The sequence below is a fragment of the Lissotriton helveticus genome, chromosome 6, assembly GCF_964261635.1.
Source record: "Lissotriton helveticus chromosome 6, aLisHel1.1, whole genome shotgun sequence".
Taxonomy (NCBI): Eukaryota; Metazoa; Chordata; class Amphibia; order Caudata; family Salamandridae; genus Lissotriton; species Lissotriton helveticus.
The window spans coordinates 1,155,370,581-1,155,392,544 of record NC_136067.1 but is presented as its reverse complement, the minus strand read 5'-3'; the positions used below and the strand labels follow the sequence as shown (position 1 = coordinate 1,155,392,544).

General features: G+C 42.3%; 1 protein-coding gene across 2 annotated transcripts in view; it reads left to right on the top strand.

Annotated features, from left to right (window-relative positions):
* Positions 1–21,964, top strand: part of LOC144763331 (uncharacterized) — a 398,941-nt gene that overhangs the window by 197,325 nt on the left and 179,652 nt on the right. For both annotated transcript variants that reach the window (XM_078648818.1, XM_078648817.1), the window contains exons 3-4: positions 10,115–10,216; positions 16,342–16,449. In XM_078648818.1, coding sequence (XP_078504944.1) covers positions 10,115–10,216; positions 16,342–16,449 — 210 coding nt within the window. The remainder of the gene's footprint in view (positions 1–10,114; positions 10,217–16,341; positions 16,450–21,964) is intronic.

The window sequence follows — 21,964 nt, the reverse complement described above, 5'->3', positions numbered from 1 at the left end:
TCCAGTTATCAGTTCAGTCCTCCTTCTCTGCATTCCTAAGCTACTGAACTGCATCAATAGTTTCCGTCATTGTCTAGCCTTCACGTCTCCACGTTAGAGAAATACTGCATTTAATGGTCATTTAATATTCTTCATCACGTACTACATGTAGAATAATGCATGGTCCGGTCTTAGAATCAAGTCAGCCTTTCCTCTCCTGACTTCTAGTTTATATCAACATGTTCTCTAAACATCAGATACTAGATACTGTTTAGGTACATGTCGCCCTGACTTTCCAGACTTCAGTCTCTGCTCCTAGCACAGAGTTCATAGCCCCCAGCTTCTCCTAGTAATACGTCATTGCTAGTTTGCGCGCACCATCAGGTTAGAGGTCCCGGCTCCTTAGGTAGCCCCCTCCATGGTTTCCGCCCCATTCATGACATATTCTGTTACGTTTGCATCACATGTCTATGTATACGCCCTGTTACACCTCTTTTTACCCTTATCTTTCGCGACTGCTACGCGTCACGCCTTCTGCTCCACCCACTGCTACGCCTACTGTAATGTAATGCTATGTGTTTGCGTTATGTATATATGCTCATGTATTGTTATTAAAAGTCAGCGCGCTCATCCCAGATCCAGCCCCAGCAGCTGCTGGGCCCTGTCATCCTATTCCTATGCAGGTCTGTCCTGTTCCTGTCCTTATGCTGTATTAAACCTGCAAAAACTCCTACTACCTCGAATCTTGACTCTTATTTATTGAGCTATCTGTTATGATATATGTCTAGTCAAAAAGAGAGGTATTATTTATTTATTTACCACAACTGGGTACTGAGGAATAATACATTTGTTAAGTTCTCGTAAATCAATCACTAATCGATATACTGGGGGTGCATTTGGATCAGTACGTTTCATGACTGGAATGATCGGAGAGTTACATACATTGGAGTCAGTTTCTACAACTACTCCTTGAGCCATGAGCTCGTCTATAATTTTGGATAAGGCTGCTACAGCCTCAGGTGGCAATCTATACTGTCTGATTCGGGGTAACACTACACCTGGCTTGAGAGTCACACGATGGGGTGTGATTTGCATGTAACCTACATCAGTTGGACCTTGCGCCCATAAATGCTGCGGGACTTTAGACAGTCTGGGATCAAAATCTCGTAATACATAGTGACCCTTAAAGTCACGTAGGAACAATCGTATTCCCTCAGGGGAACAACATATAACTGCACCTAACTCTTTCAATGTCTTAATGCCTAATAGGTTTTCCGGACATGACTTAGTAAGTAACAGATCAGTAGTGCGGGACAATGGACCTACTTCTAGAGTGACTGGCTTTGAAATCTCATTCACGATAGGCTTTCCTGAAAATCCAAGGGAAACATTTCTAGAGCCTGAGAGCGGAGCCCCTGGAACTTCGGCGTGACTAATTGTGGTCCTACTTGCCCCTGTATCAATCAAAAACTTTCTGTCTTTCCCTAATACTTGACTGTGAACATAGGGACCCTCTTGATCTACAGGTATCTCGATGAGAGGCAAGCCTACCTCCCTCTCTAGGCTGTTTCATGAATACTGTTGATACTCTGGATACTCAGACTGTGCATACTGGTACATCTGCGATGTGACATGCTGTGTTGCAGCAATAGGCTGCGATGCTGTAACTGTCTGTGGTGCATTCTGTGACTGAGGAATCTGTGAAACCTGTTCTTGTCTAGGCGGACGTGGTCTTTCTTTAGTCTTACCAGTAGCTATGTTATGTTTCAGAACTGTACACTCGTTTATGAAATGACCTGGCTGTTTACAATAATTGCAGTTCCCTTTAACGGGTGCTGCAGGATGACTGGCTTGATTTGGACCCCTCTTCTGACTGTCCTGAGGAACGGATTGTGCAACTAGTACTTTCATTTTCGTGTCTTTCATACGTTTTCTTTCGTGTTCTTGTTCTTCTCTGATTCTATTCTGGTGATACTGGAGCATCTGGAGCATCTGAGACGGAGTATTAGCTTGCCAGGTACTCTCGACCTTCAAAACTCGGTTTTTAACTTGTGGGCTTGAATTCTCGACTAATTTAGTAACAAACAGGTGAGGATACGACTCACTACTTGTCTTGAGGCCACTGTTAATACTGAAGCACTTTTCAAACCTAGAATAAAAATCACTAATATCTTCATCTTGTTTCTGTTTACAGGCTGAGATTGCATCCCAGTCTTCCTTTTTCGTTGTTAATAATCTGGGTAAAACTTGAATCAATAATTCTGGTAATTCTTTACATTTATCTCCGAGACCAGTACCTGGTACACGTATCTTATCTTCTGCTTCTAGGACTGCCCAATCTATCTTTTTCTCTCCCACCTCCCATTCTTTTTCCTTTAGCTTTTCATACACCCCTGCGGGCAACAGGACCTTTAACATTTTAATTATATCCGGGTACGTGTATTCTCCCATACGGAGCATGTCTTTTAATTCTCTATGGTACCCTGCTGGATCTTTATCATGACAGGGAATTAATTTCTTCATCTCTAGAAGTTCCATCTTTGTGATCGGAGTGTATACAAACACTCGCTGCATTTCGCCACCCGCTCCTCTGACTGGGTGGACTTCTCGTAATGGATTCTGTCTGTATATGTACAACGGTTTACTTTCTGGGGGTGAGGCATGGACAAAATGCGGGTTCAGAAACGTTCTATATTTGTGACGCTGTTCTAGAATGACACTAATTAAATCGGTACCTAGACCTTTCCATCTATACTGGAGTAACTCGTTCAGGATATCATGTAGCGGGCCTGGATCAGAATGTTGACCCTCATACAGAATAATGAGGTGCTGAATCATATACATACCCACCAGTCGCTGCTCGGCTGGGGGCATTTTCAGAAACATTTGTGCCACTATTTCGTCTGGAAAAGTGGTAGAATCAGTAATCCATCGGACTGCTGACCGAACTATTTCTTGTTCATGCATGGTACTTAACTCACTATAACCGATTCGTGATTTCAGAATGTGATCGGTAGCTTGGAATACTTGTTCTAGGGAACCTTGTTCTGGTGCTGAATGATGGAAAGTTGGCTTGTGTTCTAGACGTAAATGGCGATCTGGAATTCTAGGTTTTCCTACATACGCTATTCTGGCGGTATTCTCATCGTCTTCCTCTTCAGGATCAGAGGTACTTTCTTTCTCGCTTACTTGTGCTGCTTTACGCTGTTCGTGTATCTTTATTATCTCTCTACGGATTTTCTTGTACATACTTTCCATGGCACCAATGGTATTGTGCTTTCCTTCGGCTATATTATCACTCCACTTTGTTAGAGTTTTCATTTCTTCCGGGTCTTTAGACGGGTAATCCTGTTCTCTTATTAGACAGTTAATTAAAAACTTTAATATCATGCGCTGAATCTCGGCTTTCCTTTGAGACATGGCATCACTAATACTTCCTGGGTCATCCCCTGTACGGATGAAACGATATATTCTGTCTAGATCTTCTTTCATGTTTGGTAGGGTGACTAGATACTCGGTCACCCTCCTTACGCGTACTGAATATAAAACCATATTAAACTCGCCTGGAACTGGGTCATAGGCACATTCGCCAAGGGTTTGCCTGATCTCTGCAACAGACTTATTATTCTTAGGAGTACGCTGTGATGCTTGAGCATGTAATTCGAGTGCTGATAAACGCTTGTATGGCGGCGGGGTTTGAGGAAGACCTCCTCCTGCGGCCCCTAAACTAGAATCATCAACTGATGCTTTTCGTCCTGGCAGGGTGGGTAATTGTAACGTGGGCTGGACTTGTATGGCGGGCTGACCCGGGGGGGCTGTTAAGGGCACCCCGGTATCTGGGGGAGCAGGAATTACCTGGTTTACAGGGACGGGCGGAGTGCGGACAGGATTTGCATATTCTGGGACTGTGTCGTCCAGATAGGACGAAATAAAAATATCAGCTGCGGTAGGCTTGTGACGTAGCTTGGTCGGAACTAATGGTGGCGGAAAATTACTGGATGCCTCCAGGGTCGCTTTTGGCAAGCCCTCGGCAAGAAGAGGATACATACCCTTAATGAGGGCATTCCTCTGTCTGTCTGATTGTTCAGCTTTGACTCGTTCACCTATCTCGATTAATTCTTTTTCTTGGGCTCGCTCTTGGGATTCTCTATTTAGTTCCGACTTTCTGATTTCTTTTTCGGTTCTTTTATGAGCTTCTTTGCGCCATAGCTCGATGGCGTCTTTCTGTGATTGTCTGGCTTTCTTTTTCCATAATGCCTCCTCTACTCTCATGATGCACTCGGCATCCCACGTACCTGATACGGGCCATCTATACTTTTCTTCTAACTGTTTGGTATACTCTACCCATAAATCTAGATACAATATGGCACTTATGCCATGTTTCTGATACATAAAGTGACCTGGACTGTCCCTGGGCGGGACGGGGACTGCTGCTTCCAGCAGACCCTTTCTAGTTTTTAACTGACATAACTTGGAAAATATGGGCATGACTGAACTGTAATCTAGACACAATACAATACACAATGAACACGATACTTATACCCCATTCATACCACGACATTGAAATACATGAAAAACATTTAAAATAACAGTTCGAACAGAATACTACCTGGAATACGGAACACAGAATACATGAATTTTCTCGAGAACAGAACTGACTAGAACAGGAACTAGATGCACTGCTGAAACAGTACGAAACTTACCGGTCTCTTAATGAGACACATCAGGACCCGTATCCACCGAAGTGAACACTTCGTTTGTGGGACTGTGTACCACCAACCCACAGACCAGAGTCAATTAGATTGACCCTGTCTAGATACCACCCCAGTAACGGTACTCACCGGGCAGCAAGAACGGAAGGCCTCGGACTGGACTGCACTGCTACGACGACGGACGACGAACTTCGGACCTCGGACTTCAGTTACGGGTGGACCTCCGGATACCTCGGACCTTGGACTCTCGGCTTGGGCTCTGGTCGGGACTCGCCGCGTTCCTCCACCGTCTCGTTTGGATGCTGGACCGCCTCCTCCGTCTTCTCCGTGGGCCTGAGGGATACTTGAGCAGAAATATCTGCCACTGCGCAGAAGAGTTCCGTCACGACTGCAGAGGGTCAGGGGGTCGGCGTGGCTTCACCGACGCGTGGGGAAAGGGCAAGTCCCTGTTCGGGCGCCATTATGTGGTATATAAATAAATAATACCGGATCTATTTTTGAATGAATGAATGAATAACAGATAGCTCAATAAAATAAGAGTCAAGATTCGAGGTAGTGGGAGTTTTTGCAGGTTTATTACAGTATAAAGGACAGGGACAGGATAACCTGCATAGGAACAGAATGGCAAGGACTAGCATGGCCCGGCAGCTGCCGGGGACAGGATCTGGAATGGCTAGCTCTAACATTTAATAACATTACATGAGCATATATACATAACGCAAACACATAGCATTACATTGCAATGGGCGTAGCAGTGGGTGGAGCAGTAGGTGTGACGTGTAGCAGTCGCGAAAGATAAGGGTACAAAGGAGGTGTAACAGGGCGTATACATAGACATGTGATGCAAACGTAATAGAATATGTCATGAAATGGGCGGAAACATTGGAGGGGGCTACCTAAGGAGCCGGGACCTCTAACCTAATGGTGCGCGCAAACTGGCAATGACGTGTTACTAGGAGAAGCTGTGGGCTATGAACTCTGTGCTAGGAGCAGAGACTAAAGTCTGGAGGGTCGGAGCGACATGTACCTAAACCCTATCTGGTATCTAATGTTTAGGGAACATGTTGATATAAACTAGAAGTCATGAGGGGAGAAGCTAACTGACTCTAAGACTGAAGCATAAATTATTCTACATGAAGTGCGTTGATGAAGAATATTAAATGACCATTAAATCCAGTATTTCTCTTACATGGATCCAGAAAGGCTAGACAATGACGGAAACTATTGATGCAGTTCAGTAGCTTAGGAATGCAGAGAAGGAGGACTGAACTGATAGCTGGAATCATAACATAGTCTTGGCAGACTCGGAGGCAGAACCAAGCTGCACCGGGCACTGCGAGGCAGGAAGTAAGTGAAGGGTTGAGGATACAGGTGGGGGCTGGATCGCTCCTCAGCGAGGGTTCAGGAGACAGGAGCTGAATCTGATGTCCGGGCCCTTTTTGAGGCCTGGAAACGGGGACTTTATAATGAAATAACGTGCACACTGAGAAACGTGGCAACATAACTTTACATAGGCCTAACACTCATATTATTCATGAGGACTGGGAAATGACATACCAGAGGTGGACACAACTATAATTGCGTCTTGAATCGGACATGGGGAATAACATATGCATATTGGTCATGCACACATAACATATAATGGATGACACGTAGGGACACAGAACATGACAAAATTTACTTTTCCACATCAGTCCGTTATGCAATACATTTTACAAAAAAAATCATCCATTTAGACACTTATATACCCATTTATTCTTCCATCGACCTTGAGATGTACATCTATAAAACATATTTAATTTACTGAAAAACACACATTCACTGGATTATGTCATCAGTGATGTCATCAGTGATGTCATTTGAGATGCCATCAGTGATGTCATGAGTGATGTCACTGACCATGTCATGAGTGATGTAATATGTGACGTCTTCAGCAGTGCATTGCGGGGGCGTGAGTTATAGTTAGCTGAACTAACTATAACGGGGGAATTTCAATGGTTTTGTATGAGTGAAATTTCCAGCTAACTATAACATGTGTGAAACCCATGGTTTTTTCAGTGAATATATATATACTTGTTATTTTTCCCAATTGATCTCCAGTTTCTTCCTGAGTGTATCTCATTTATTGACTCAGTGTGTGTTTAAAATATGCTTAACACTACCCTCTGATAACCCTAAACTGCTCGCCCACACTACCACAAAAGAGTTCATTTGGGATTATTAATTTAAGCCCTGTAAGCCAATAAGGGTCGTCTGGACTTTCTACATACTGTACCTCTTTTTGGTACACTACATAAAAAAGCCAGCTTCCGCCAGTCATTTTAAATGTTCAATGTTCAGTGCAAATCAGTGTGCAATATGAGTAGTGTTGGCACAAACCTTAGAATGACACATTAGTGGGGGGCTTGGAATCAGAAATAGCCCTTACTATGTCATTCTTTGGGTTTATACCTTCAAGTGTTAAATAATGACCCAAATACTCAGCATGCTATGTAAATTTATTTTACTGTCATCCCATTTTTTCAAGTTTATTTAATATTTGATCCACTATACTCTTGTGCTCTTCAGTGGCATTAGCATGTATTAGTATGTCGACCTGAGAGGCCTGATAAAAGTACTTGCTAGGGTGTAGCAGAGGACAAGGGTAGGTGCGACGACGAGATCGCACTCAGAAACCTTTAGCACAGCTGAGCGTGGCACCTCTGCCACACCCTAGGGAGTACTTTTATCTCCAGTTGGAGGTTGGAAAGCCAACATCAAAAAGTAGGTGCCACTCAAAGGGTACCACTTTCGACACATTTGTGGGGTAGGAAGATTCACTCACTATTCCTGTCCTGACGAAGCTCCACGAATCCTCATGACCACTAGGGGCGCGAAAAATGTTGACTGACTCGAGTTGGACCCTAAAGAGGGAACTCGCATCAGACTATCAGGGTACTTTATGACCCCATTAGTAGCATTTACCTATAAAGGTGTTTAATCTGACAGGGCGGTCCAGTTATTAAAAGTAGTTGGTGGCCTCTCTGACCAGTTTTAACCCACATCATCAAACATGAGATACCACCCCGCATAGACTCTACCTTGCATTCATCATAAGGCATACCAATAAAGGGTCTCCGCCAAAGTGACCATTTGGGGGATCCGTTGGGCATTGCAGCGCCGGCCCAGCGAGGAGCAATAGCCCTATGATGAAGCATTACATCACTTTGGGATGTGTGAGGGCAACATTAAACTCTCCTTTTGACTGCCACCGTGCATATGCCAGAGTCCTGAACAACCTGTTGATATCTCCTCTTTCTCTTTAGGCCCAGTAGCAATATTTTTTGTTTGTGACATAAACAAAGGAGCACAGGCACTAGACCTCTCATCCAGCTCCTAGTCCCCTGCCTCCTCTCTCTAGGAAATCCTTTGATACATTAAAATTGCAAGACACAGCCAGGATTCTTTATTGATACACGGCCAGAATTCTTTGTTCAGCCACATGTTGATGAATAGGCTCATATATCATTTGCCAGTGTCTCTCAACTGGAACACTTGGTTCCTGTAAAAAAAATTCATCCAAGTCTAGCAGCCTCTGAATATTCATCCCAGTGACTAAAATGTACATTGTCAGCTTCAGTTTCAGTAAGATGATAAAAAAGTATCTGACCATCACTACCTAAGAACTGTATAATAGGGTAAACGTACGTTCACTGTAACATTATTACCACCCATGGCTATCACCAACCTCTCAAAACCCTTAAAACATTGTTTCCATCGCAGATCAGTATTAGATTAAACAGGTAAAAATTATTGAGGCGAGTTTATTCCTTTCATTTTCAAAATAAATACTCGCGATTCGTCTTACCAACAAATGTGTTCTTCGCTTGAGTTACCATAACAACCAAATGTCATGAAGGAAAATGTCATTCAAAGAAAAGTACTGTTGCTGCTTACTTTAAATTCTTCAACAAAAAACAGCAAATGCAGTTTGCTATTAGTATTGTACGATAACACTTTCTGAGCGTTTTGGTTTCAGTATAGGTCACGCCTGTTTTGAAATGTAGACACGGGAAACAACCTTTACAACGCAAATTTTACAACGCACTACCATTACAACAAAACTTTTATAACGCAACATCCATTACAACGCATGCATTTACAACGCAACCATTACAACGCATGACACTACAACGCAACCATTACAACGCATACCATTACAACGCATAACATTACCATCCAACACTTACCCTACTGTTGCACCCCCTGGAGTTAGAATAGTAATTTTTACCCCTACACTATCCAACACTTACCCTACTGTTGCACCCCCTGGAGTTAGAATAGTAAATTTTACCCCTACACTATACAATACTTACCAAACATGCAATGTAATGTAATGCGTTGTAATGGTATGCGTTGTAAAGGTAGTGTGCGTTGTAATGGAATGCGTTGTAAATGTAGTTTTAAAAATTTCGTTGTAATGGCGTGCGTTGTAATGGAATGCGTTGCAAAAAAATGCGTTGTAAAAGTGTGCGTTGTAACGTCATACATCCGTAGATACAATAACTATATTGACCATATGCAGCCAGATCATGTTGTAAGACAACGGCCGCCTGCCTGACTTTGTCTGAGCTGTCCTTGAGTGTCCATTGTAGGCTTTGCGCCTGATTCTGCCCTGCTCATATTTCATTCACCAGCGCTCAGACCTATGAGTCATACTTGCCATATTTGGCATGTTGCTGATAAATGGTCGAGTTGGCTATCCGACCCGGAATCTCATCAAATAACAGGCACTGAAATAACACAAAGACCAGAGTATACTGACGCCAAGGTCTTGGGAAGTGCCGCCTATTGCAGGCATTATACATTTCGCCTTGTAGCGAGTAGACAGACTCAAGTGGACAACCTCACAGAATAACAATCAAGACTTGCATTTTCAGTTATACGCCAAACTGGCAACGCTTGTTTCAATTGTTTCATGCAATGTAAATGATGGTATTAATGAAAAGCAAATGTGAAACTTTCGCTAGTAGCCTCTGGGTTCTACATGTATATTTTATAAAGTATGGAAATTCGGTGTGATTGTAATGTCCATCCAAGAAAATCGATTGCTTTCAAATAGACATTGGAGAGAGTGTCACAGAATACAGTAGTAATGATTTTGCTAGACATTTTTTCATTATTTTTTTGACTTAAGGTGATTAATGTGCAAGGACAATTTATGAAGCATTCTTTTCACACTTTTGTAGTCTGGGTTAGGTTTTATATGAATAGTGTCCCGTTGGAAATGTGACGTGTATGAAAAAAGTTGCGTGAATGATCCTTTACATGTTTTTCTGATAGGCTTGAACTTTATTTTGAACAGACTAGTACTACCAACATTATATGTATTTTTGTCTTAAAAAATAAGTGACTAGTACAAGTAATTTTCTTTTTGTTAATAGGATATCTAATTACCAATCCTGACACTGTTGTCCGGATTTATAAAGAAGAGTCCTGCGCCCTGGATCCAGACAGAAAGGGAGACATCAGGGATTGCTTCCCTTGTGAGTACAGCTTTCATCACACATTGGCAAAGCTCATTCTTGTATTGTATTTTCATGGTTTATGCAAAACTTTATTGTTCAGGAAGTTGCCGGGTGTTCATAGTCTATTCAGCCAGTGGTTAAAATGAGTGCATTTGAGAAAAATGTGAAAGAGACAGCCACAGACAAATAAATGAAATCTGGCTGAAAATTCCTTTAAGTAATTATGTCATACACATAATAGTAATATCAAATGGTTTTGGCTAACAGACCTAAAAAAGCCAATCGTTCTGCCTTGGCTACCAGCCTCTTGAATTTGAGAACAAAGTTAAGGAAAGAAGGAAAGCAAGAATATAACAAAGAAAGAAAGAGAAGACAAATGGAGAAGAGGGTAGAGGGAAAGAAAGAAGGATGAAAAGACGGATAGAAGGGAGGAAAGAGAAAGAAGGAAGTAACGAAAGAAAAAGAAAGGTAGGAAGTAACGAAAGAAAGAAGGGAAGAAGGAAAGAAGGGAAGAAAAAGCAGGCAAGAAAGAAGGATAAAAAGACAGGAAAAAAAGGAAAGAATGAAGGAAAGAAAGCAAGAAAAAAGGAAACAAGGAAAAATGCAAGAAAGAAGAGAAGAAACACCGACAGAAGAAAGGAAGAAAGAAAAAAATGAAAGAAAAACAAAAGAATGAAAGAGAAAGCAAGAAGGAAAGATAAAATGAAAGAGACAGAAAGAAAAGGAAGTTAAAAGAATGGAAAGAAAGATTAAAAGAAGGATGGAGAGAAGACCAGCGTGAAGGAAAAAGAAGGAAAGAAAGAATAAAGAAAAAAGAAATAATGAAGGTCAGAAGGGAAAGCATTTTTAAAAAAGTGAAGCAATTGCTACTTGTTAAACTTGATAAAGGTTTATTTTCCTCCTGTGCAAAGTTTATTAAAGAATAATTGGTGAAATAAAGTCCAGAATAGATGTGTTCTGAAGAATTGCCTACTTATAAATTCAGGAAAAAGCGCCGTAATAACTGCTTTCTTAACGACTTAGAACACCAAAATCTCTGGGCACTGAATGGAAGATTTCCGGCAAACTCCCCTCCAGTCAACTCCTTCTACTCGACAAAAACAAGCTCAATACGGTATTATACATTCGCAAGCCTCGTGCTGTTTCCTCACATCTTGGGGTTCACAATGGGCGACAAGGGCGATAGCGATCATCGCCCCCAGGAATGTCACATAAGATCAAACACGCCAATCCCGATCAGGCCTGACACAACACCGGGCCGATTTATCTCTTGAACCAAAAGAGGATCAAATGCACGATCATTAATTCGAACAGTCAAGCTGAAACTGCTCTTCAACTCTTCGATGTCCAAGCATCCACTGCAGTCGGGCATATCACCTACTGGGCTCAGTACACGGCAACACTGTTACAGAAGCTCGCAGTCAACTACCCCCCAAAAGTCAACTTTTGCACAGAGGGTAGCAAACACAATCTAAACAAAGGTCAGAGAGCTCAACTAAGGAACCTCAAAAGATCAGCAAACACGACTCTACGCAAACTGAGAAAAGCTCCAGCCTACGAGTAATGCTGAAACAACAAAGAGTAGCGCTTAATCGATTTAAATAGATCACCAAAAGAGAGGGCAATAACTAAGCATGGGCCAAACTCTTACACGACATCAATAGCAACAACAGCGCCCGTTTCTGGGAAACAGTAAATGGCTTCATGCGCCCGCAGCACAAAGAAATAGGATCCCATATCTCTGAAGAGACCTGGACAAAATAGCTCTCCAGCCATTTCAACGATGACACAGAGCACCAAGGACCTCACATGGGGATTAGTAAGAGCCCAGAGAGAATTTTGAAAACGGGCACGCCAGAGTCAAGGGGACAGGCCTTCCCAGGCACCAACATCACCCACTCAGAGACAGTGAGGCGCCTGCAGTCCGACTTAACCAAAAATCAGATAGCAAAAGGTAGAAAAGAAGGTGCCCGGTCCCAAACGACATACCACCTGCCCTGTATAAAACAAAGAACAAAGAGTGGTCCGACATCATGCAACCACTATTTTTGGAAATTAGATTATCAAACAAAATTCCAGAATCCTAAATTTATGGATTGTCCCAATCCATAAAAAGGGAGATAAGGCTGTACCAAACAACTATTGCTTAGTAGCCCTCATTGACAATGAGGCACTATATTAGAGGAGCTTACACTTTGGGCTGAGTCAAATCAGATACTTCCGCTGAATCAGACAGGCTTTAGAAAAACAACTGGAATATCAACAAATATTCTTGCTATGTCAGTAATTATTGATGCAGCAAAAACATCCAAGATTCCCTTACACCTGTGTTATATTGACTTCAGCGCCCCATTTGATAACATAGAGAGAGGCAGGCTTTGGGGGAAACCAGCGCATGCTCCTCCACATGGACACCTGGTTGCAAGTGAAATTAGGAAGCGGCACTCACCTGTCCTTAAAAGTACCAACTACTAAAGGCCTAAAACAAGGGTGCGTGCTTGCACCAACCTTGTTCAATCTTTTTATGGGGGATCTATCGAAAGCGCTCGATGCCTGCAATTCTCACTCCCCAAGGATAGGCGGAAAAACCTAGAGCAACCTTCTGTATGCAGACGCCGTTGTGCTACTCAGTCACACTTATATCGGCCTTAAACGTCTTCTTACTGAAATGCAGAACTACGCCAAGGAAAATAATTCAAAGATGAATCTTAGCAAGACACGTACAATGTCTATAAACGCCAACAAAAAACAATGCAAGTGCTGGCTGCTCGGTGACACAAAAATTTACCCAGCTCGCGAGTATAAATACCTGGGAGTCATATTTGATAAGGAAGGATCTTTCGCGTACCAGAAGCAGGAAATAAGAAGGAGAGGCGCACTGATTGCCTTGACGATGAAAAATCTGGCAACCAAACTGATGGGTCTGACCATGACCCCGCTTCTGAAGGTAATCAAGGCAAAACTGCTGCCCTCGATCACTTATGGCAGCGAGGCGATGAGGGGAAGGGACTCCAAGGATCTGGACAGCATACAGGTGAAGGCCTATAGAACAATGTTCTCGCTCCCGACTTATACATCTCCAGCTCAAATAAGACTGAAATTCAGCCTGCAGAAACAAGATCTAGCCAGGCAAGGAGTTTACATCATTTGCTGCCACAAATTAAGAAGCGCTACCACAAACACACTAAACTCTCTGTTATGGAGTTATATACAAAGCAGAGACGCTTCAGAGGCAAGAAAGTACCTCCAGTCAGCTTTGGAGGTCACCAAACTCTCCAAGATCTGGGACAAACAGCTTGGGCATAGCAACTTCAAAAATATAGTCTGGAAAAATGTCAAATCACTTTCCTTACTAGAGGACAATGTCTTATTTTCAAAAAGATCACATGCATGGATGACTCTAAACTCCTACAAATCACTAATGCCACAAATATACTTTAACCAGGGGTACTCCAGAGCCATAAAAAGGAGCTTTTTAAAGTACAGACTAGGGATTCTGCCATACCCGCGGGACTTACCACCATGGCTGAGGAAGGATGGCAATGACACCTGCAGGCTATGTAACTCCAGCAATGGTAACATCCTTTACGTAATCTGCTTATATCAAGACTTGAAACTAGCTCGTCAATCGCTTCTCAAAGACCAATTTAAGCAGAGAGGGATTGGTACCAGAAGGCAAGCTTGCCTGTTTGAATCCATCAAATACGCAACTAAACTGCAGATTTGTGAAATTCTTGAGAGTGGCCGAACAGAGAATGCCAAAACTGGCGGAGAATACTACAGAAGTAGGCCAATCAACAGATGGACACTGAATAGCATCTTACTGAACATGAATGTCTAGCACTAGTGCTACATCGTTGAGCAAGTAGAACCCTTGGGGCAATCACTGTAACTGGCTGAACAGGACTAGAACTTCCTAACATAGAGTCCAGGACTACAGATAGTGAAAAAAGGAAAGCACTCTATCCTGCTTTGCTGAGGTTCTTCATAATGAATTTTCTATTTTATGACCTATTTTAAGTGTTTTATAAGGATGTTTTAAGAATTTTGATACCTGTGTTGCAATGGTTTTAATTAAATACGCAAATAAAATGTTTTTTCTTCTTTCTTCTTCTTCTACTTATGAATTCACATGTATAATATTGAGCATAACTTAATATGGAACCATTTTAAATAGACGCAATCTGTTATGCTGTGAAATAACAGCAGTCTGAAAAACAAAGGAGACTCCAAGAGGAATTTACAACAGCATTGACTGGAGACAATAACTGATAAAACATGAACTGTGGCCTGTGCTCATAACTGGAAGAAAATGCCTGCTTTCACATCAGGCTTTAAACACAAAGGCACCACTAACGTAATTATAAAGTAAAAACAAAAACACTGGCACTGAAGGGAACTATTGTGTGTTCTCCTTTATGTTGATGTTCTCCATTGTCAAGGAACAAAATGCAGTCACTCAAAATAAAGTTAGCAATGGCTGAAGTAGGCTAACCCTTTGCCCCATGCTTTATGCTGTAGGAGACATAAGCTAAATGTGAATGATACAAAAACCGACCAATAGAAGAAGAACGGTGGCTGAAAGCCCCTTTAAGTATATTATACATATAACTTTAGTAAATTCAAAAGGTCTTGGCTAACACCAGACCTAAAAACAATGTGGAGGCAGCAAAGATGCTCTTATCCAGGCATCTGTTTTGATATGTTCCTAGAAATTAATAATATGTGCCAGAAATGACTGCACTAGTCCTGCCATTCTTAATTTTTTGAGTTCTGTTGACCACCACCACCGTCTCACTGCTGGAAGGCAGGGATCCCTACTTAGCAATATCTAACATTCAAACCTCAAAACAATACAGACAATTACCGAAACAAGTATACAACACACAAATTATGAAATATTTAATAAAATAAAATATTACACAAAAGTCTAAATTTTAATGGGAAGGTTGGAGCTTTTTAAAGTTATTTCTATAATTCAAAGCAAAATGCTAAACTTACCACTTCGTCTTTTTTGCTCCTAATGCGGGTTCTTTTATTTATTTACTTGAGTTTTATATAGCGCTGGCTAGACCAGGAGGTATCAGAGCGCTTTACATGAGGAGAGTTACATAGGTTACAAGTTACACATTGTTACAGAAGGTACGTAAATTACGAGTTACATCCGTTGGTTCATGCGAGTAGAAGGGTGAGGGGGCGACGGGGAGGGAGATTAAGTGGAGAATTGACACAAGGAAAAACACGATTCAGAAAAGGGGGAGGTGATGAACAGAGCGTCTGAATTAAGCAGACCACTCTTACCCAGTCCAAAGATCAGGGCTTGATCCATCACCGTTATTTATCTCACTGCCCCATCCCAGCTCAGAACCTGGCTATATGCAAATTAGTCTGTCCCTGGCCCAGTGCATCATGGGAACAGGGCAGACCAAACTACCAAGCCAATTCTTCACCAGAAAGGAGACAAGCTACCGGGGACCGGTTTCTGGCATTTCAGCCTCTTCGGCCCGGCTTGCTTGAATCCTGATGGAGCAGTGAGAAAGGGACTCATGTCTGAGTATACCCTGCCACACCTATAGTGGCCAAAAACGATTCAGAAAAGGGGGAGGTGATGAACAGAGCGTCTGAATTAAGCAGACCACTCTTACCCAGTCCAAAGATCAGAAACGGTGTTGGATCTAGCCCTGATCTCTTGACTGGGTGAGAGTACTCTGCTTAATTCAGAGACTCTGTCCATCACCACCCCTTGTTGTAAATACAAGGAAAAACACAGCAGGCAGGGGGAGAGAGATTTAGGGGAGAGAGGAAAGGAAAGTGTTCTATTTCTTATTGATGTTTAAGGGTGCTTCAGTTAAGGACACTAATCTTCCATGCCAGATTTCATTTCCTGAATGTGCCCCGCTCCTGTGAATCACGCTTAGGGCACCAACTTAATTTTCAGCATCCATTTGTACACTCCTTCACATTTCCAGAGCTTTTTAAAAATTGTATTTTTCATATTGCTTTTTGACGTGTATATACTTTATGAATCTGCTAATATTATTTAATTGTCTACATAGTTGTGGGCCCACTAAGTAGGAGTAATAGACTAGAGTTTAAGAACCAGTGCACTAGATTTACCTGCCCCTGTGGTCTCATCTTCACAGCTTGCTATGCGAACGTCTGCCCAGACATTTTACTGCGGATTAAACAGGAGGATGATGAGAATGGCAGGGATGTGCAGTGTGCAGAAGAAACGGATATCTGTAACAGTGGTGAGTTGCATGTTAGCAGCGTTCGCAGCTTGGGAATTGATGTGAATATCATTTCAGAATGAAAATGTCTAATTTTTCCTAGAAGGGGCCTGAGTTCAGATGAATCTGTCGTATACATTGTTATGTCAGAGCCGCAAAACACTCCAACGTAAGTTCAGAAGCCTTTATGAACAAAGGTAAAATAAGGCCTTCACGCAGGCAACAAAGCAAAAGACACAAAATTGATGGACGGAATGCAGAACAAATCAAAACACTCACCCCCAGTCAGGAGATCTGGGTTAAATCCATCATTCTTTTGCTCACCATGCCACCCCAGTTTAGACCTGGCCATATGCAAATCAGTCTTGACCTTGTGCCTCATAGGAACAGTCCAAGCTGAACTGCCAAGCCAGGTCCTTCCTGGACTGGAAACAAGCATCCTAAGACCGGTTTTGGGGTTTCACCCTTCATCAGCCAGGATAGCTTGAATCTAGTGGCACAGTGAGCCTGTGATCCACGTCTTGGCATTAACCGCGCACTTAGGGCCAGAAAGCAAAAGACACACAATTGATGGCAACAGCAGAACAAGTGGATGTATCGACAGCCAAAGACTCACCTGGCTTAAACATTCTATGACATCATATTAATAGTACAGTAACTTTCTACAAATGTCATAAGGTTCTCATGCATGCAGAGTAAGTGATGGTGCAGACAAACGTGTTTGAGAGATCTTGAAATGAAAGACTACGACGTTAAAGCAACACATTATTTACACATATACAACATCTCCCTTTCTTACAAAAAACAGAATTATTATAATAAAATATTCTTCAAATTTGTTTGGTAATTTTGAAAACCTGCCCGATGAAGTAGATGCTCCTTCATTGACATTTTGTGGCATAATTACAATGACTAGTTGTTGAAATGGGTCTGGTAATTTACATTTAATCTGAACAACTGTTTTTTTCTTGAATTACAACAGAATCTCTAATGATTTGAATTTCATTCTTATCAGAATTTTTTTTTAAAGTGAAGTATTAATATTGACATTCGTACTACAATTCTCATTATTGGTAATGGCACTTTCTTTGCTACTTGCAGTGTTGGTACCTTTGTAGAAACTCCTAACATAAACAATAGTTTATAGTTTATAGTTCTGTCGGGTAAAAAATAATTCAAGCTTTAGAAAATGAATTCATACACTTTTTGACAGGTTGCAGTATTAACTTGCTCTAAAACGACAAAAAACACAGAAATGCAAATCCAAAACAACAGATAGGGTGAATTTATGATTTTAGTATCATTCATAATTACCCTGTATTCAACATATACATTAGATAGTTTTACAAAAATGGCGCATCAAATTAAGGTGATAGTGATATTTCAGTGCAGTGATCCATCGTGCAGTGGTGAAATAAAACCAGTGACTTATATACAAGTGAAGGAAGGGATGGGGTAGACTGTTGGCCAAAACGGTATTCAATTGGAGATATTCCTCTGTGCCACTGTGGTTGGCGATTGCTATGGAATACTCTCTGTTGGTCCAAGGGGTTCTTTGTCAAAGGGTTTCTTTCAACTCATTTTCAATATTATATATTCAACTGTTAGTTTCTATAAAAAAAACTTGCAGGATCTACAAAAAATGACCCCTTGCTGAATTCAGAATTTTTTGTATTAATGTTTTTATTGGCATTTGAAATTACAGCGGCATTATAATGCATATAATTAAACATTTAGATAATGATTATACAGTTCTAGTTTCTTCTGGAATGGTCATCTGACCCTGAACAATCCATTTGAGTATTCTTACTATGCACAGTCACAAGACACTCTCAAAGAATACCCGCTTATCAACCCAAACATGTAACTCCCTTGCCCACCCTCCACCCATCCTCCCTTGTGTGTCTGATGTCTGTCTTTAAGTCTAGATTAATTCCTAGTCCGGCTCCACTACTTATCTACTCCTGCCGTGTCGGGTGTGTTAGTCAAATCTCTGTTCTCTAATGATTGTTCCTGGTATCAGTGTTCGGGGGGGATGGAGCCCCGGGGGGTTGTCTCCCCTAGGTCTTTCAAGTTTTCATCATGTAGTACCTGCTTCATCTGCACTGCCTCTGCTTTTGCCCATGCGTACACATCCTTCGCCCACATTACTACTCTTGTTGGGTATGGCCCATCCAGGAGATTGCTATGGGGCGCTTTGCAAGGACTAACCCCAGCATTACGAATTTCCTACTCTGGTTCCTTCCCTTCGGAGTAGGGCGTAATCCCAATAGGACTGTGCCGACCTCCCCTGGAATCACCCACCCCGTGGCTTCTTTTAGTTTGGCTGAAATTCCCGTCCAGTAAGAGGCCAAAGTTGAGCAGGCCCAAGTCATATGTAGAAAATCTGCTTCTCTTTCATTACATCGGGGACATCGTGGTGACCTATCTGGATATATTTTGTTTAATGTTTTGGGGGTGAGTTAGGTTTGATGCACAAAATTGTATTGTATTAGTTTAAACTGCGTGTTCGAGCTAACTCGTTTGACCCCATCGTGTATTTTGAACCAATCTTTTTCAGTTAGGGGAGCTTCCACCACTGCTGCCCATTTATCAAACTTCTGTTTATTAGAAGAGTTTCATAAATCATTTCCAAACATTCACAACATGTTGCCATATCAACATTCACACCTGCCAACCTCCTCTAAATCAATCACAGTTTCCTACATTGCTGGAATGATAATCTTTTCGAAGCTCAGAACAAGTCGTTGTCTCATTGGCACATCCAAATTTTCAACTAACAGAAAACAAAAAACACCCTCTCCTCCTCCCTCCCCCGTGGTGTAGAAGCACTACTCACCTGTTCCTTGCCTGCTGCTCTACTCTAGCTTGTGGAGGGGAATCCTCTTGTGCACTTCCAGAGTTTTGCTGTTCCCTCTATTGCTGAGTATTATCTTTGCTTTCCCGGTTATGAGTCTTAACACTGAAAGAACTGTAGACCGCTTAATGTAGGTGGGCATACTCCCAGTGGGAACCCCTTTGTAAAATAAGACACTAAAGGACCCCACTTATATTAAAAATTCTTATATTCATCTCTTAAAATGTCAGACATACGCTCCATCATGAGTATTTTCCATAAGTGTGAGTGCCATTGCGCCAACACCGGAGCTTCTTTCTTCTTCCAATTAGCTGCTATAGCCTTCTTGGCTGCCCCCTAACATGCCCACATAATTGCCTTGTCTGCCTTAGTTTGGTGCTATAGTGAGGTGTCCCTTAGACTAGGAGGATTGCATCTATAGAACTCAGCATGGGGTATACCAGCATGTCTTTCATTTGGGCCCGAATTTCTTCCCAGAATGGCTTAATGAATTGGCAGTACCACCAAATATGGCGAATTTCCCTCAATAGGCCACATCCCCTCCAACAGAAATCGATGGTCAGGGAAAAGATTTTTTTGAATTTGGAGGGGTATAGGTACCAGTCGAATAATATTTTGTAGTGCGCCTCCCTCAAATCAATTGAGTGGTTATGTTTTGTGATGTCGGACCACAGGTGTTTCCATTCCCCCTCGGCCACCTCCCTTACTAGGAACTGTTCCTATGTAAATATGTATTGGGGCTGCGGTGCGGTCGTAGTGGAGACCAACAGCTTATATAAAAAAAGAGATAGTGCCCTTTAGGGTGCTTGCCCCTGCACAAAGGTTTAATTGGGGTCAGATCTCTGGTTGCCGCCTCCCGAACCGACGGGTGTAAAGCCCAAAGCTTAAGTTGCATAAAATGAAAGTGTTCAATGGGTAGAACCATAAAGTTTCGCTGACAGTTTTCAAAGGTGAGAATGTCATAGCTATGGAATACATCTGAAAGTATGGATTAAAGTGTATAGGTGTATATGGGGAAGGAAAGGAGGTCCATCCCAGGCTCCTATCCACCTCGTCCCAAATCTTGAGAGTGGTCCTTGTAGGAAGGCTTAAGTATGGGTTGGTGGGTCTATCCCTTTTTTGTTTCCATAGCACGTCCCATATTGTCCTCCCCACAATGGCATGGTCCATATGGAAAAACACACCTTGTGTGTTTCGATGGTCCATATGGAGCCAATGTTTGTCTGATTCTCTCATGGACCATTCTGCCACTACCCTTAATTGTGCCGCCTTGTAATAAAGCCAGGTGTCTGGGAGCGACACCACCCCCCCCTCCCTCCGATTCCGATCTAGATCTCCGTAAAACATGAAAGGGTAACCGCGCTCTTCCATCTTGCCAGATGTAGCATAGTATCATGAAGCAAAGCCCCTTTAGAAAGTCTTTTTCAACATATGTGTAGTCTTTTGTAGTTGGGTTAAGAAATCGCCACGCGTCGAACAGCCCCAAGTCCTGAAATGCATGCTATAGGGATTTAGTGAAAATATTTCATGTGGACCTATGCAGGTGTAAGCTATCATCTGTAGAATGCCAAGTGAGGTTGAATTCCCCCATGAAAATTATTTGTCTTTCGGCAAAGCCCCACCCCATATTCAAAAGTGAGTTCACAAATGTCACTTGACCTGAGTTTCTGACATAGGCCAAGACAAACGTACCAGTTCTTCCCTTAAGCTTCCCTTTTACCATTACAACCCGTCCCTCCTTATCAGTCTTAATACCTTCAGGCTGAAATTTAGTGCTATTATGGAACATTAATGCTACCCCCTTTTGTTTTGTTTTGGCACGATGATCTGTATAGGAGTGCATAGTTTTTGTGTCGGAGCCTCAGCTCTTCTGATCTCTTAAGGAACGTCTCTTGGAGAGCCACTACATTGAATTGATGATCTGCTAGATACTTCCAAATTTTTTGTCACTTGATCAGCGAATTGAGGCCCTTCCCATTCCATGACGTGATTGATATCATTTTATTGGGTAACCCCTCCCTCTCGCTACTTGTGTCCCTTGAGGTCTCTCTTTCTTCCAGCCATTCGCCCCCACTACATTCACATTCTGACTTTCTGCAGTGCAGTGCCCCCAGTTTTCCTCCCCTCCGCTTCTCCACCACCCACCCTTAACATAAACCTCCCCATTGAATTCAAAACATAACCGACAGTAAAAATAAATCTTAGCCGCGTGACTGTCACGTGTCCCGCTGTAACTTTACTCCACTTTGCGGGCATTGATTAGGGGTTTTGGCCCTCACCCGTCACCTTGCTGTCCATGTAGCATTATACAACGTAGCCTTAGTCCTGTAGAGGCATATGTCCTTTCGTCAAGGCTCCCTAGTTGAAGCGTAACCTTTTATTAAACTTTTGCGAATACAAAGTCATGTCATATAGTCTCACTGTCGTCTACTGCAGCCTCTTTTCTATTACTTGAGTCAGGTCTTGGTTTGGCGCCCTTTAGCGGTCGTTTTCCAGAGTATTGTTTTCAATCGAGGGATTCCCCTGTTCCAGCCTGCGAGCTGGAGGCTTCATCCTCTGGCACCGGTAGCCCTAGAATCTCCATGCCCCCCTTAACTCTGTGACATGATGTTGTCTGTTTTTAAATTCGAACGCCAGCTCTAATGGATATGTCCATTGGTATCGTATTCGCTCATCTCG